This window comes from Gorilla gorilla, chromosome 2 (genome assembly GCF_029281585.2).
Source record: "Gorilla gorilla gorilla isolate KB3781 chromosome 2, NHGRI_mGorGor1-v2.1_pri, whole genome shotgun sequence".
NCBI lineage: Eukaryota > Metazoa > Chordata > Mammalia > Primates > Hominidae > Gorilla > Gorilla gorilla.
In genome coordinates, this window is record NC_086017.1 from 47,251,487 (window position 1) to 47,265,118 (window position 13,632).

At 36.0% G+C, this 13,632-nt stretch overlaps 1 protein-coding gene across 15 annotated transcripts in view; it reads left to right on the forward strand.

Annotated features, from left to right (window-relative positions):
* GOLGA4 (golgin A4) overlaps positions 1-13,632 on the forward strand; it is a 123,836-nt gene that overhangs the window by 106,290 nt on the left and 3,914 nt on the right. For 11 of the 15 annotated variants that reach the window (XM_019024161.4, XM_055381275.2, XM_019024156.4 and 8 more), the window contains 2 exons: positions 6,214-6,300; positions 12,362-12,424. In XM_019024161.4, the coding sequence (XP_018879706.4) occupies positions 6,214-6,300; positions 12,362-12,391 (117 nt within the window). In that variant the 3' untranslated portion in view covers positions 12,392-12,424. The remainder of the gene's footprint in view (positions 1-6,213; positions 6,301-12,361; positions 12,425-13,632) is intronic. The other 4 variants (XM_055381270.2, XM_019024157.4, XM_063703685.1 and 1 more) reach the window with 1 other exon arrangement.

Sequence of the window (13,632 nt, forward strand, 5' to 3'; positions counted from 1 at the left end):
ATTCATCCAAGTCTAAGCTTGTGCTTCAGGGCTCTGCAGTTAATCTTAGAGTGTGACTTGGGAAGTAGCTGAAAGGGATGTCCCATGGCACAAGCAGCCCCATCTAATAAGCTGGCTGGGAATTTGTGTTGAGGAGTAGTGCTCTCTCTCCTCTTTATCTTCAGCGTCGATTCTCCTTTTCTGGCTCTAAAAATGAAGAGTAGTCTATCATTCTGCCATCACATTGTATAGGCAAATAGAAAATTGGTACTAGGTATTTACTTTTAAGTTGCTGCACATTTATTGAGCATGGCCCTTTATCACCATGGTAGATAGCAAGATGACATTTGATACCATCTCTAACTTTAAGGCGTTCACTGTGCAGTAAGGAAGGGAACTGTTCTCATTAACCATAATGTGATGATGAATGTAGTAAGTGCTGTAAGACAGAAACAGAGTCCTCATATTTACCTGTGAGAAGATCAAGGAGAACATCATGGAGGAGGTGGTGTGTATACTGGGATTTAAGAGGAGATGTTAGATTTTGATAGATAAGCCCAGATGGTGGAGGGGTAGCCCAGACAGGTTTCAGGCAGGAAACATAGTGTGGGTTTTTGAAATCACAAGTAGCCTGGTCCAACTAAAACACTGGATTTATGAAGGGGAAGTAATTTAACTTAAGGCTGCACAGAGAATGCAGGGCCTTGAATGTTTTCAGAGTTTTACCTGTAGGTATTGGGAGGGGGTAGCCCTGAAAATTTTCAAGTAGGGATTGACAAGATCAGAGCTGTTTTTAGACACGTCTTTTGTGGGTTTGCCCAATTTCTATATATTGACAAAGAATTTGAAATGGAGACCAGGTTGCAGTTTTAGAATAAGTCGGAGTATGTTGTGCCCTTTGTGATTTGATTACCATCTGCAGTTGTTTCTTGTCTAGCAGGATTCATATGTCTTCTCACCTGTGTTTCTTCATCTGCTTTTGTACACAGTGTTCTTTATTTTATGAGGCAGATGACTTTTTAAAAGAAGACTATATATAGTACATACGTTCTTGTAGTATGGAGTTAGGTAAGTTCCCTTCCTTCCTTCTGTCCGTATACTTTCTTTTTCTTGGGTTTTGATCCTCCATGCTAATACTGAACCTGAAATTCAGCCTGTTCTCCTTTTCAACATAAAGTGTTTCTCATCCTAAGCTTTATTGAAGATGCCTCTCCCTAAGGAATACCTGGCAGGAGAGGTCACTTCTAAATCAGGTGGCTCATTTGAACTTTTCCTTACTTCCCAGGGCCTGAGGATATTGTATGTAGAGTAGACAGTCTGGTATCTTTTCCAAGGTGTGGCAAAGAGCCTGGGCTTCTCCATTAAAGTGTTTTCTGGCAAGCCAGGGATGAGCTTTAACTCTTTACTGGGTAATGAGCTGCAGATTCACTGATGAATTTAGAGGTGGGTTTACCATTTAATGTTGTCTAGAAACACGAAGAGACAACTAGCCACAGCTATTTTTTTTTTCCCCAAACATGCGTGTGCATGCATGTATATGTTGTTTCTTAGTAAATATAAATGGACTTTTTGGTACTTGGAGCTTTATGTGGTGTTGATATTAGAGAAATGCTTCCTATAATTCTGAATCCCTGAATTTTAGATTTTTTGGTACTTATAAAAAAACCTTTATAGATAGTATACCAGAAACTGCTTCAGGTTATTATTAAAAAGAAAAAACTGAAATGGTTACTACCTCATATTTCTCTTTCCATTTCATGCCACATGTTTACAGGCATACCTTGGAGGTATTACGGGTTCAGTTCTAGACCACTGCAATAAATGAATATCACAATAAAGCAAATCACACAAATTATTTTGGTTTCCCAGTGTATATAAAGTTACATTTGTACTATACTGTAGCCTATTAAGTGTTCAATAGGCATTTTGTCTCAAAAAAGTATATACCTTAATTTAAAAATACTTTATTGCTAAAAAAAAATGCTAACATTCATCTGAGCCTTCAGCAAGTCATAATATTTTTGCTAGTGGAGGATATTACCTCTATGTTGATGGCTCTTGACTAATCAGAGTGGTGGTTGCTGAAGGTTGGGGTGTCTGTGGCATTTTCCTAAGACAGCAATGACATTTGCCATATCAGTTGACACTTCCTTTCATGAGCATGTTTGATAGTATTTTACCCACCATAGAACTTCTTTCAAAATTGCAGTCAGTTCTCTCAAAATTGCAGTCAGTTCTCTGCTGTGGCTTTATCAACTAAGTTTATTTAATATTCTAAATACTTTGATGTCATTTCAACAGTGTTCACAGCATCTTCACCAGGAGTAGATTCCATCTCAAGAAACCACTTCTTTGTTCATCCATACGAAGCAACTCCTCATCCATTAAAGTTTTATCATGAGATTGCAGCAATCCAGTCATGTCTTCAGGCTCTGCTTCTAATTCTGGTTCTCTTGATAGCTGCACTATATCTACAGCTACTTCCTCCACTGAGGTCTTGAATCCCTCCAAATCATCCATGAAAGTTGGAATCTTCTTCCAAACCCCTGTTAATGTTGACATTTTGACCTCTTCCCATGAATCACCAATGTTCTTAGTGGCATCTAGAACAGTGAATCCTTTTCAGAAGTTCTTCACTTTGCCCACTGTCATGAGAGGAATCATTACCTATGGCCACTATAGCCTTATAAAATATATTCCTTAAATAAGAAAACTTGAAACTTGGAATTACTTCTTGATCCATGGACTGCAAAATGGATGTTGTGTTAGGCATAAAACAATTTAATCTTGCTATCTCCGTCAGAGCTTCTGGGTGACCAGGTGTATTATCAATGAGCAGTAATATTTGAAGGGAATCTTTTTTTCTGAGCAGTAGGTCTCAACAGTGGGCTTCAGATATTCAGAAAACCATGCTGTTAACAGGTGTGCTGTCATCCAGGCCTTGTTTCATTTCTAGAGCACAGGCAGAGTAGAGTTAGCATAACTCTGAAGGGCCCTAGGATCTTTGGAATGGTAAATGAGCATTGCCTTCAACTGAGAGTCACAGGCTGCACTAGCCTCTAACAAGAGAGCCAGCCTATGTATTAAAGCTTTGAAGCTTTTGAACTTCTCCTCTGTAGCTATGTAAGTCCTAGGTGGCATTTTCTTCAAATAGAAGGCTGTTTCATCTACACAGAAAATCTGTTGTTTAGTGTAAACGTCTTCATCAGTTATCTTAGCTAGATCTTCTGGGTAATTTGCTGTACCTTCTCCATCAGCACTTACTGCTTGTATTAGTCCCTTCTCACGGCTGCTAATAAAGACATACCTGAGAATGGGTAATTCATAAAGGCAAGAGGTTTAATTGACTCACAGTTCTGCAGGGCTGAACTAATGACATGCAGAAGGCCTCAGGAAACTTACAATCATGGTGGAAGGGGATGTAAACACATCCTTCTTCACATGGTGGCAGAAAGAAGTGCCCAGCAAAAGGGAGAAAAGCCCATTATAAAACCATCAGATCTCATGAGGATTCACTCACTATCACGAGAACGGCAGCATGGAGGTAACTGCGCCCACGATTCAGTTACCTCCCATTGGGTCCTTCCCACAACACGTGGGGATTGTGGGAACTACAATTCAAGATGAGATTTGAGGTGGGGACGGAGCCAAATCATGTCACTGCTTTACCTTGCAATTTTATGATATGGAGATGTTTTCTCTCCTTAAATCTCATGAACCGGTCTTTTAGCTTTAAACTTTTCTTCTACGGCTTTCTCACTTCCCTCAGCCTTCATAGAATTGAAGGGAGTTAGGGCCTTGCTCTGGATTAGGGTTTGGCTAAGGGAATGTTGTTACTGGTTTGTTCTTCAGACCACTAAAACTTTCTCCAAACTTCTATCCAGACCACTAAATGAAATAAGGCTATTACATTCTGATTCGTGTGTTCACTGAAGTAGCACTTTTAATTTCCTTTCAAGAACTTGTTTTACGTTTACAACTTGGCTAACTGGCATACAAGGCCTAGCTTTCAGTCTCTCTTGGCTGTCAAAATGCCTTTCTCACTAAACTTAATTGTTTCTATCTTTTGATTCAGAGTGAGAGGCATGCGAGTCTTCCCTTTTACTTGCATACTTACAGACCATTGTAGGGTTATTAATTGGCCTAATTTCAACATTATTGTGACTCAGGGAATAGAGAATCCCAAGGAAAGGGAAAGAGATGGGGGCTCAGCAGAACACAAGCAACATTTTTGGATTAAGTCCACTATCTTATATGGGCATGGTTTGTGGAGCCCCAATACAGTGACCATCATAACATCAAAGGTCACAGAGTACAGTAACAGATATTATAATAATGAAAAGGTTTGAAATACTGCAAGTATTATCAAAATGTGACACAGAGATATAAAGTGATCACATGCTAGAAAAATGGCACCAATAGACTTGCTTGACAAAGAATTCCCACACACCTTCAATCTGTAAAATAAAAACAAAGCCAAAAACCAAGAAACGGTTTCTGTTAAGCTCAGTAAAGTGAAGCGCAATAGAATGAGGTTTGCCTGTACTTGGTTTCTAGACTTCAGTTTAACACACAGATTCTGTTCTGTCTAGGCAGTACAATTTAAATGATGCGGGTTTTTGTAAAATGCCTTTGGAATTTTCCAAGAGCTGAGTTGTCTTATGTATGTTATTGTTGTTGTATTTTTAACAACAGGGTCTTACTCTGTCACCTGAGTGATAGCGGTGCGATTGTAGTTCACTGCAACCTCAAATTCCTGGATTCAAGCAATTCTCCCACCTCTCCCAAGTAGCTTGTAATACAGACATGAGCCATAACACCTGACTAATTTTTAAGATTTTTTTGTAGAGATGGCCATAAATAAAATAGCCATAATCCTGGCTAATTTTTAAAATTTTTTGTAGAGATGGGGGTCTCACTGTGTTTCCCAGGCTAGTCTCTAAACTTCAGGACTCAAGCGATCCTCCCACCTCAGTCTCCCAAAGTGTTGGGATTACAGTTGTTAGCCACCATGCCCGATTGAACTTTTTTTATTACCAAAATAGCAGAAGATGAAAGATAAACGGAAGAAGAGGTCTGAAACTAAAGTCTTGCCATGTGTGGGATTTGTGAGTGGGGAGCAGTATTAGTTTATCTGTTAGTAGAAATAAGTATTGGAAATATGTGAAGTGTCTTGCCTAGACTTAGTGTATATAATAGGAGCTTTACAAAAGTTAGTTCCTTTCCTTCCTGGAAATAATTATGATACTTTTTTTCCTAATGACGTGAGTCTCCAAAATTTTTGGTTAACTATATTATCTTTTCCTTAATGACCTTCCCCAGATCACTTCCACCCTTCTCCCTTCCCCCATATGCAAAGTCTATGTAACTATGATCAAGAAATGTTAGAGTCAGTTTTCTGGGCTACCCTCCCATCCACTGTAGGAATCTTTAGGAGAATACTACCACCTGATTTTGTATGTAAGCACTGAAGTTGTTATCCTACTTATTTCATAAGTGGTATCTTCTTTCCTCTCTGTCTCCCTCAAAACATCTCATCTTGATACAAAATAGGGAGTTTCAGCCTTTGAGGAGAATTTTCCAGGAGCTTATGGGTGACAGTCTGACTTACGGTATATTTATTTAGATCTGCACAATTTATGATCTTGTTTTGCAAGCCATGTGTAATGTTTCGATTCATCATGTTTTCTACCAAATAAAACATCTTGTGTTTATTTAAAATGTAATTTGTATTTCTATTAGGTTGATGTGCTGCATGTCTTGAAAAATACCTACTGAGCATGTTCATGTTCATGCAGTAGCCGTGTTTATGAGATATATGATGTGATTTAGTTAAAGCTGAACATGGGGGGTATTTAAAATCTGATTATTTAGAACATATGTTTTGGCAATACATCACTTACTAGATAGATTTCTGCAAATAAGCCTTTTAAAATGAATATGTAATAAAGTTTTATTTTAATAAAGGGGCCAAGAGCATTAGAATTTTATATAGCTTCATGCTATTGTAAATGCATCTTGTTAAAATAATATAAATCTAGACATTGTAAGGAGTCCTTTTAAATTGAAATTCTAGTGTTGTTATTTCCTTGACTAATACCTTCACATCATACTTCTTTGTTCGTGGCTTTCATTGAGAGCACTAAAGAATCCCACCAGCAGAACATGTCAGAATGGGTTGAGACTTTATATGCTTCACTGTCTGTTAGTGATCATCTCTTGTTTTTCTTGTAGACCATGGCAAAAGTTATAACCACCGTACTGAAGTTCCCTGATGATCAGACTCAGAAAATTTTGGAAAGAGAAGATGCTCGGCTGATGGTAAGTTCTAGAAGTGGGCTCTAGATAGAAGATGATTTCCCATCTGTTTATATTCTGTCTCATTTATAAGGACTTTTGAGTTGGTAAAATAAATTTTAAGATTTCAAATCTTTATTATATCACAGCCTGAAAAATGAGTGTGCATTTACACTAAGAAATTTAACCAAGGGTAAATGTGAATGGATGCCCTCAAGGGAAGGAAGAGTCTAATTTAATACCATATAAGAGGTCGACACCCGTATGTATGCTATATGGCATTTCCAGAACTTGGGCTGTTTATGGAAAGGATGGAAAAGACATTTGTTCTGGTATATCCAGTAATAATTTTTTAAACCAAATTATATCATCATGTTAGATGATTTATATATTATAGTTCTTTATTGCATTCCGGTTGATTTCCAAATACATTAATTCTGGGTGAAAGAATTTAAGCATTCTTGAGCTTTTGATACCTTATGGGGGAAATCAGACAAACAATGAATTATTTTTAAAAACATAGTGTGAAGTCAGCTGTAATTGAAAAATGAAAGAAACACACACTTTGTAAATTATAAAAAATTCTCCATGCCAAAGTTATTTTTGCCCTGGGCCAGTAATTTAATAAGATCCATTCTAGGCAGAGTATGAAACTTGAAAAATTTGGGTCCTGCCTTCAGCTCTCTCTTTCTGCTTCCTTTCCTTGTCTTGATAGTAGCCTGTAGAGCCCTCCGTGAATACCCTTCTCCTCCCAATCTCTTTACCTATTTCATCATACCAGCACTGGTTTTATTCTCTCTCTCCTCACTAAAGCAAGCCAGCATCTTTTCCTTAATGGTGGGTTAGCGTGTGTCTGAGCATCTCCAATAAAGAGCATAAGTCAGTAAGTCCCAAAGTATCTCATCGTATCCCAACAGATTGTTTTCTTACAAAAGTTCTTGATTCTCTTGAGCCCACATCTCCTTCTCTACATGATCACCTATTTGTTCTGGTTTGTTCTGGTTCTAACTCATAGAACTCAACCAAAAATCTGGGGATGGCCTAGATGGAGGGGTTTTCCTCCTCCCGGCTAAATAATACCTCTTGCACTTAGAGCGTTTTATGAAGTTCCTCTGACTCTCTGCACAAGGTCAGCCCTGAAGGGACCCCAATATCTCAGGCACATTCTGACCACTTCTTCTTGGTCTCCTCTAAGCTCATCCTAGCATTCCCTGACCTTTGTGCCAATGCTTCATTGTATATTGTATTGTATTATATACTTATTGCCTATTTTCTGAGGCATTTGCTATTATTTTGGTTAGCATTTAATTGTTTTTTGTAAAAATCCCTCCTCCGCCACTCCCTGGCATTTAGTAGCCTGAAAAGCAGTGCTTTAGTTATTTCTGCTTATAAATATTTTTGATAAAGAAATATGTCACTATAATGTATACCATTCATCAACAGAGAGAATGTTGTTTTAAATTATAATGAACATCTAATTCTACAAGCATGAAATTTTGTATTCATGAGTAGAAATTTTTCCTTTACTGAGTAAAATATCTTTGTGAAGATAAAAATTTCTAATGCAGTTTGAGCCTGTTGACATAATTTTGTCATTATGGTCCAGTTTAAGAAAATAATTTTAAATGATGTAAAAGGGCTTTTATTTAGTTATCTTTATTCATTCTCTCATAGCTGCTTTATCATCTTGATAAACATCTTGATGTTGGAATATGGCAAACTTTACTTTTACTGCATTTTCTTAGGATTTGCTATATAGCGTAGGCTCATCCTAAGTCGCTGCTCTAGCAAATGTGGTAGGAAACATTCCCCTTCATTCCATATACACATGTAGTCTTTGGTTGATTTGCTTTGATGAAAAACAAATCGAACTGGTAAATGTAGGTAGTGAATCGATAAAACTCTTAAAGCAGACAAAAAAGGTTTATTTTTGTTAAGTTTAACTTAAAAAAAAAGTCTTTGAAAAGCAGACTGTTTTCTTCCTGAATACAGTGGTATTAATTCTAGGTAGGGATGAAATGGTAGCTGATTTATCCTTCCTGAAAGAATCTTCCTTTATCCCAGAGGTTGACCTGCCCAGAAACAATGTTCTACTTTTCTACTATTCCTTTAAGCAAAGTCTCATCCATTATTATCTCTTGCTTAATGAATAAGTTCAGTCAACAGTCATCTACTCTTCTAGTTGTTATGGGAAATATAGGAAAATAGAAGATACGGAAGACATTGGTTGTTGACCTTGTGGAACTTTTAATTTTAGGGGGAAGGGGTAATATCCATTCATACATGAATAAAAAGATATGCTTAAGTAATATGATTCAAATAATAAAAATGATGCTTAGGAAATACGAAATTTTATGATGAACATGAAATGAGGAAGTCCCCAAAATACGATATGAGATGACATGGATTAATCAATTTGAGTCAACTTTTGTCAATTTAAGGAGATTCTTGATACTTGATAATGTGACTCATGATTGTTTCATGAGTATAAGAAAGTTGAAGCAAGAGTTACCTTTGTCAGAGATTGCCATCATTCATAAAATGAGCAATAAGAATCACTGTCTTTGAACAAGTCTCTTGAAGAAATATCAGCTAATTTCATATCCCTGTCCATTGAGCTGTAGCTCCCTAGAACAAAACACAGGTATGAAAATGATTTTTCTTTTTCCAGTTGAAAGTGCACATAATGAAATGTGTAGAAAACAAAACTTTAGGAGTTTATTAAATAATCATTTTTAAATGATTTAATCACATTAGTTTTAAATGTATGCTTCAAATGGATCTTTTCTGTAAGTTTTTGTAACTGTGCAGCTATGGTTTCACTTCTATTAAAATCAGCAACCCTAAGTTTTTTGTTATTTTTGCCTAAGGACTGAAAAGCTGGTATAAGAAAACCAAAACAAACCTAAAACATTTTGCCGAGCTGCCCCCTCTGTCAAATTAATATTTGGGATGCTTGCAAAAGTGTGGATTGTACTTTGTGTTGACAGCGTGCAGCCCATGTTAGTTTTTACATTATTTATCGGGTATTATCAGAGGAATACATTCTAAAACTTTTGCTTTTTGACCATGATGATTATACATTTACTTTGTAGCACTAATCAAAAGCTTTCTATGACTGCTGGTGAGGTACTTTTCAATATATCTTATCTTTACTATACTTCCCTCTCTTCAGTGAGTTTTATACTCTTTATTTAAAAAACCTCATTACAGGATACAAGTTATTACTGTTTTCAGAGTTTAACCTAGTCTCAAGAGTAGATTTTATAGATGAGAAATCACTATCTGTTAAGTAAGGTTAAATTACAGAGCATAATTACAGTCTGGTTTATTTGAGGGTCTTGGTGTATAGGGAAGGAATCTTAGTCCTTTGTTGACTTGCTATGGAAACTCAGGCAATTCTCAGAGCCTCTTTTCTTCACAAGACTAACATAATCTTGTTAGGATTGTCCGGGAACCAGAGTACAGTTGCCTGCACTGAGTGATAATGTAGGGATGGTGGTGATAATTAGCCTCCTTTTAGCAATGTGTAGAACTAGTCTTTTCTGGAAAAAGACTGGAAAGGTAAATCATTGATGTGTATAAGAAAAACCATTAAAGACCTCAGTAGGAGGGTCAAGTCACACGATGACACCAGCCCACAAAATGCCCCCATCTCCAACTTCGGTACCGTAGAGTACCAGCCACATGCGATATTGCTGGGATGAGAGCCTAAATCTCAGTGGTTTGACTGCTGTATAACTTAGCGCAAACTGTTTTCATATTTTTGACCCTCATTGGTAAAATGAGATTGTTGGATTATACTATCTCTAAGGTTTCTTTCCCCACAAAGTATAAAATCTTGTTTTAGATTTGTTTCAAGTAGGAAAAAGAATTGCCTTCTAAACAGCAGGCAGAAGTTAAAACAAAATGCACATACCAAATGCACATATCTCTGTTTTTCCTAGAACAGCTTTTTTTCCCTCCTCTCAATTTTTAGTTTACTATACCTTGCTACTTAATTTTATGATGGTTTAGGTAGCTTAGATGGCCAGAGTAGACTGGATATTCGAGTAGCACAATATGGGCAAGAGTGAATACGTAAGTTCTTGGCTCATCTAATTGTTTGTGTTTTTATTAAATAAAACTGTCCTAGAAGTACACCCTGATTTTTTTTAAAATGAGAGTATTATTACATTATTTAAGATAATTTCATTAGGAAAGTTTATTGTAATGGGTAACAAGTCATCTCAGAATTGAGATTCCTTTGTTATATGGAAACCCCTCTTTAAAAGTTTTCTTAGACATTTTTCTCTTTAGAGTGCTAGCAAAATGTAATGACATAAATGGACATCACTGTTTTCTTGATGACTCCATTAAAGAAAATTTCTCTTTGATGGAGAAGGTTGGCTTGTTTGTGTTCTCTGTCCATTCTAGTCATCTTTTTCAATTGCTCTTCTGTTGACTCTCCTTCAACTTTGCTTTCACACTGATCCTTGGTGGTGTATATAGTTCTTCATCAGTCCTTGCCCCGGACCAGTCTTGTATTCTCTTAACGTCTCATTTTCTTCCCCTGTTGGAATTTTCAAAATTTCCTCCGAATTAGTAAAATCAGAACTTTTCAGCATTGCTAGGTACAAAAGTTTTCCATTCCCACACGAGGTTTACCCTTTCCCTCTGCATGGGCTCAGAAGATGCATGCAAGGTGAGTTCAGGAAACACATACAAATAAAACTGACACATTATAGAAAATATTGCACATGTCAAATACATATTTGTTTTCTTGAGATTGGTTTTGATTCTGGTATTGGTAGAATAAGGTAATACGTGATCACTGGAAAAAATATTATAAGCCAGAAACATAGAAAGGGAGTCCCTCATGATCTTCAGCCTCCAGACTACTTCTGCTATGCCAGTATCATCTCTGTGAACAGTTTGGGGAATATCTCCATGTTTTCTAAGCCATATAATTACATATTTATAGTTACTCCTTTATCATTCATTTTATTTTATAAAAATGAGAGTATGCAATGGCTTGCTTTTTTCACTTAACATATTTTTATATTATTCCACCTTATTACAAATTGGTCTCATTCTTTTCAATGGCTGATTGTATGATTATATGGATGTCCTACAGTTTAGTTCACCAGTTTTCCTCCTCATTCCATTTACTTATGTTTTCAAGATTTTCAGTACTTTACAAGCATAGACATAGGGAACATCCATATACATGGATTTTGTATACTTCTGCCGGAGAGGATATTAACCTCATTGTGTTGTGTGTGTTGCACATATTATTTTCTAGCTTGTCTTTTGGTTTTGCTGCTTTTTGCTAACTTTAAATATGAAAGATAAATAAAATGATGTTTCTGAGGTTGGCCACACTATCCAAGAATAGACTCAGATTTTATAAGCAATCTTTATTTTTAATGCTGCCATTTTAAGTCACCGTGAAGGTAATTAATGATTTTGGACAATGACCATCTTAAAATGGGGCATAGAATTTATTTAAGGTTTGTCACAGTAAAAACTATATTTGAGATTGAGTTTCCTTAAATTGAAATTTCAGTTTGGGTCACCATTCCTGAAACCATTTCTGATACATTGTTGAATTACAAGAGAGTTATTCAGTGATCAAATTGACACATTAGGAATGAGAATTCAACATATAGACACATGGCTTTTCAAACTCATCATCATTTTCCCGAAAACTTTTTAGGGTAAATTGAGATTATGTAAATCAAATTTTAATGTGTACTTTCATGGAATTATGAAAGAGATCCTTTTGTAAAGCAAATAATCGCCCCATAATTCAGCTGGTAAATATGTATTTAAAATATGCAGTACACCTTTCATTACGTTGTTTAAGTCTTCAAATGAAAGTTGCAAGTAAAATCTCAGCTACATAATATTATATTTACCTAGGATATGGGGGGAGGTATTACAGATTCCTTATTCCTTGCCTGTACACCCTTGATTTGGGGAGATTTGAGAAAAATTTAAGTACAGTCTGTAATCCTATGAACTTCATATACACATACAATCTATGTGTTATATTAAGTCTTAAAACTAACCCAATAAGCTTTTTTTCTTCCTGGCTTTGTAGTTTACTTCACCTCGCAGTGGTATCTTCTGAGTAAACCATCAGTCTGTGCTTAGTTAGCATGTGGTGAGTGAAGAACAATGTCTTGTGTCTTTTGTGCAAAAATCAAATGTGTTGCATGATACTAACCATTTTGCTGGAATTCTTTTGCTCTTGTTTAATAAATATATGATTATGCTATGGGTTAATATAAGTATTTTCTGTTCATTCTGTTATATGGATCAATAATAGTTAAAAATTACTACCACCAGTAAGAGTTATATAATTTTAGGAAATTTCATTTCTTTAAAGAGTAATTGAAAGTTTGAAAATTGCTCTTTGAAATTTTGTTAAAGAATCCAAAAAAGTATTTATGTAACTTATTTTCCCTTTTGTTTTTAATTTTCCAAGAATGATCTTTGAAATTATGATTGTGAGAGAGAAATGAAAAATCATTTTCTAGATAAAAATGAAGTGGTATATTCCGTGAGAATTCAAAATCCTGTAAAGCCTGAGTCAAGGCCAGTCAGAAATAGTGAAAACTAGTAAGATCGATTTTAAAATATAGCTTTATTACTTCCTGAAATCAGACAGTTTAACACAAGACAACACATTTGTCCTGAGGTGACCGTTAGGCAGCCTACTTTAAATGAATGTGATTCTTTCTGATTAACATATTACAGTGAAATGCAGGCATATGAAACGTTTCAACGCAGTTGACTCTCTTCATCATTTAAACCCTCTCCCCTCATCTCTATGTATTTTTCATGCTATTAGGTTGATTTAGCACACCCTGAAAATGTAGCATACATCTTTGCCTCAGCCTTTGCTAGAATTTTCACAAAATCAAAAACAGATCACAATTAATAGGGCTTCACTATAATTAAAATAAATACTCTCAGTGATTGTTAATATCCAGCTAATAATAGTATCAAGGTTTAAAATGGCAAGATACAACATTTCTCCGTTCTTTTAAGCTTTTATTTATTTATTTATTTTAAATAAGTAGAGCCTTTATCACCCTGGCTGGAGTGCAGTAGTGTGATCATAGTTCATTGCTGCATCAGCTCCTGGGCTCAAGGGATCCTCCCACGTCAGCCTCCCAAATAACTGGGACTATAAGGCACCTATTTTTTTATTTTATTTTATTTTGTAGTTATGGTCTTGCATAGGCTGGTCTCGAACTCCTGGGCTCAAGCGATCTTCCTACCTCAGCCTCTAAGCTTTTTTTTTTTTTTTTTTTTTTTTTTTTTTGAGACGGAGTCTCGCTCTGTCACCCAGGCTAGAGTGCAGTG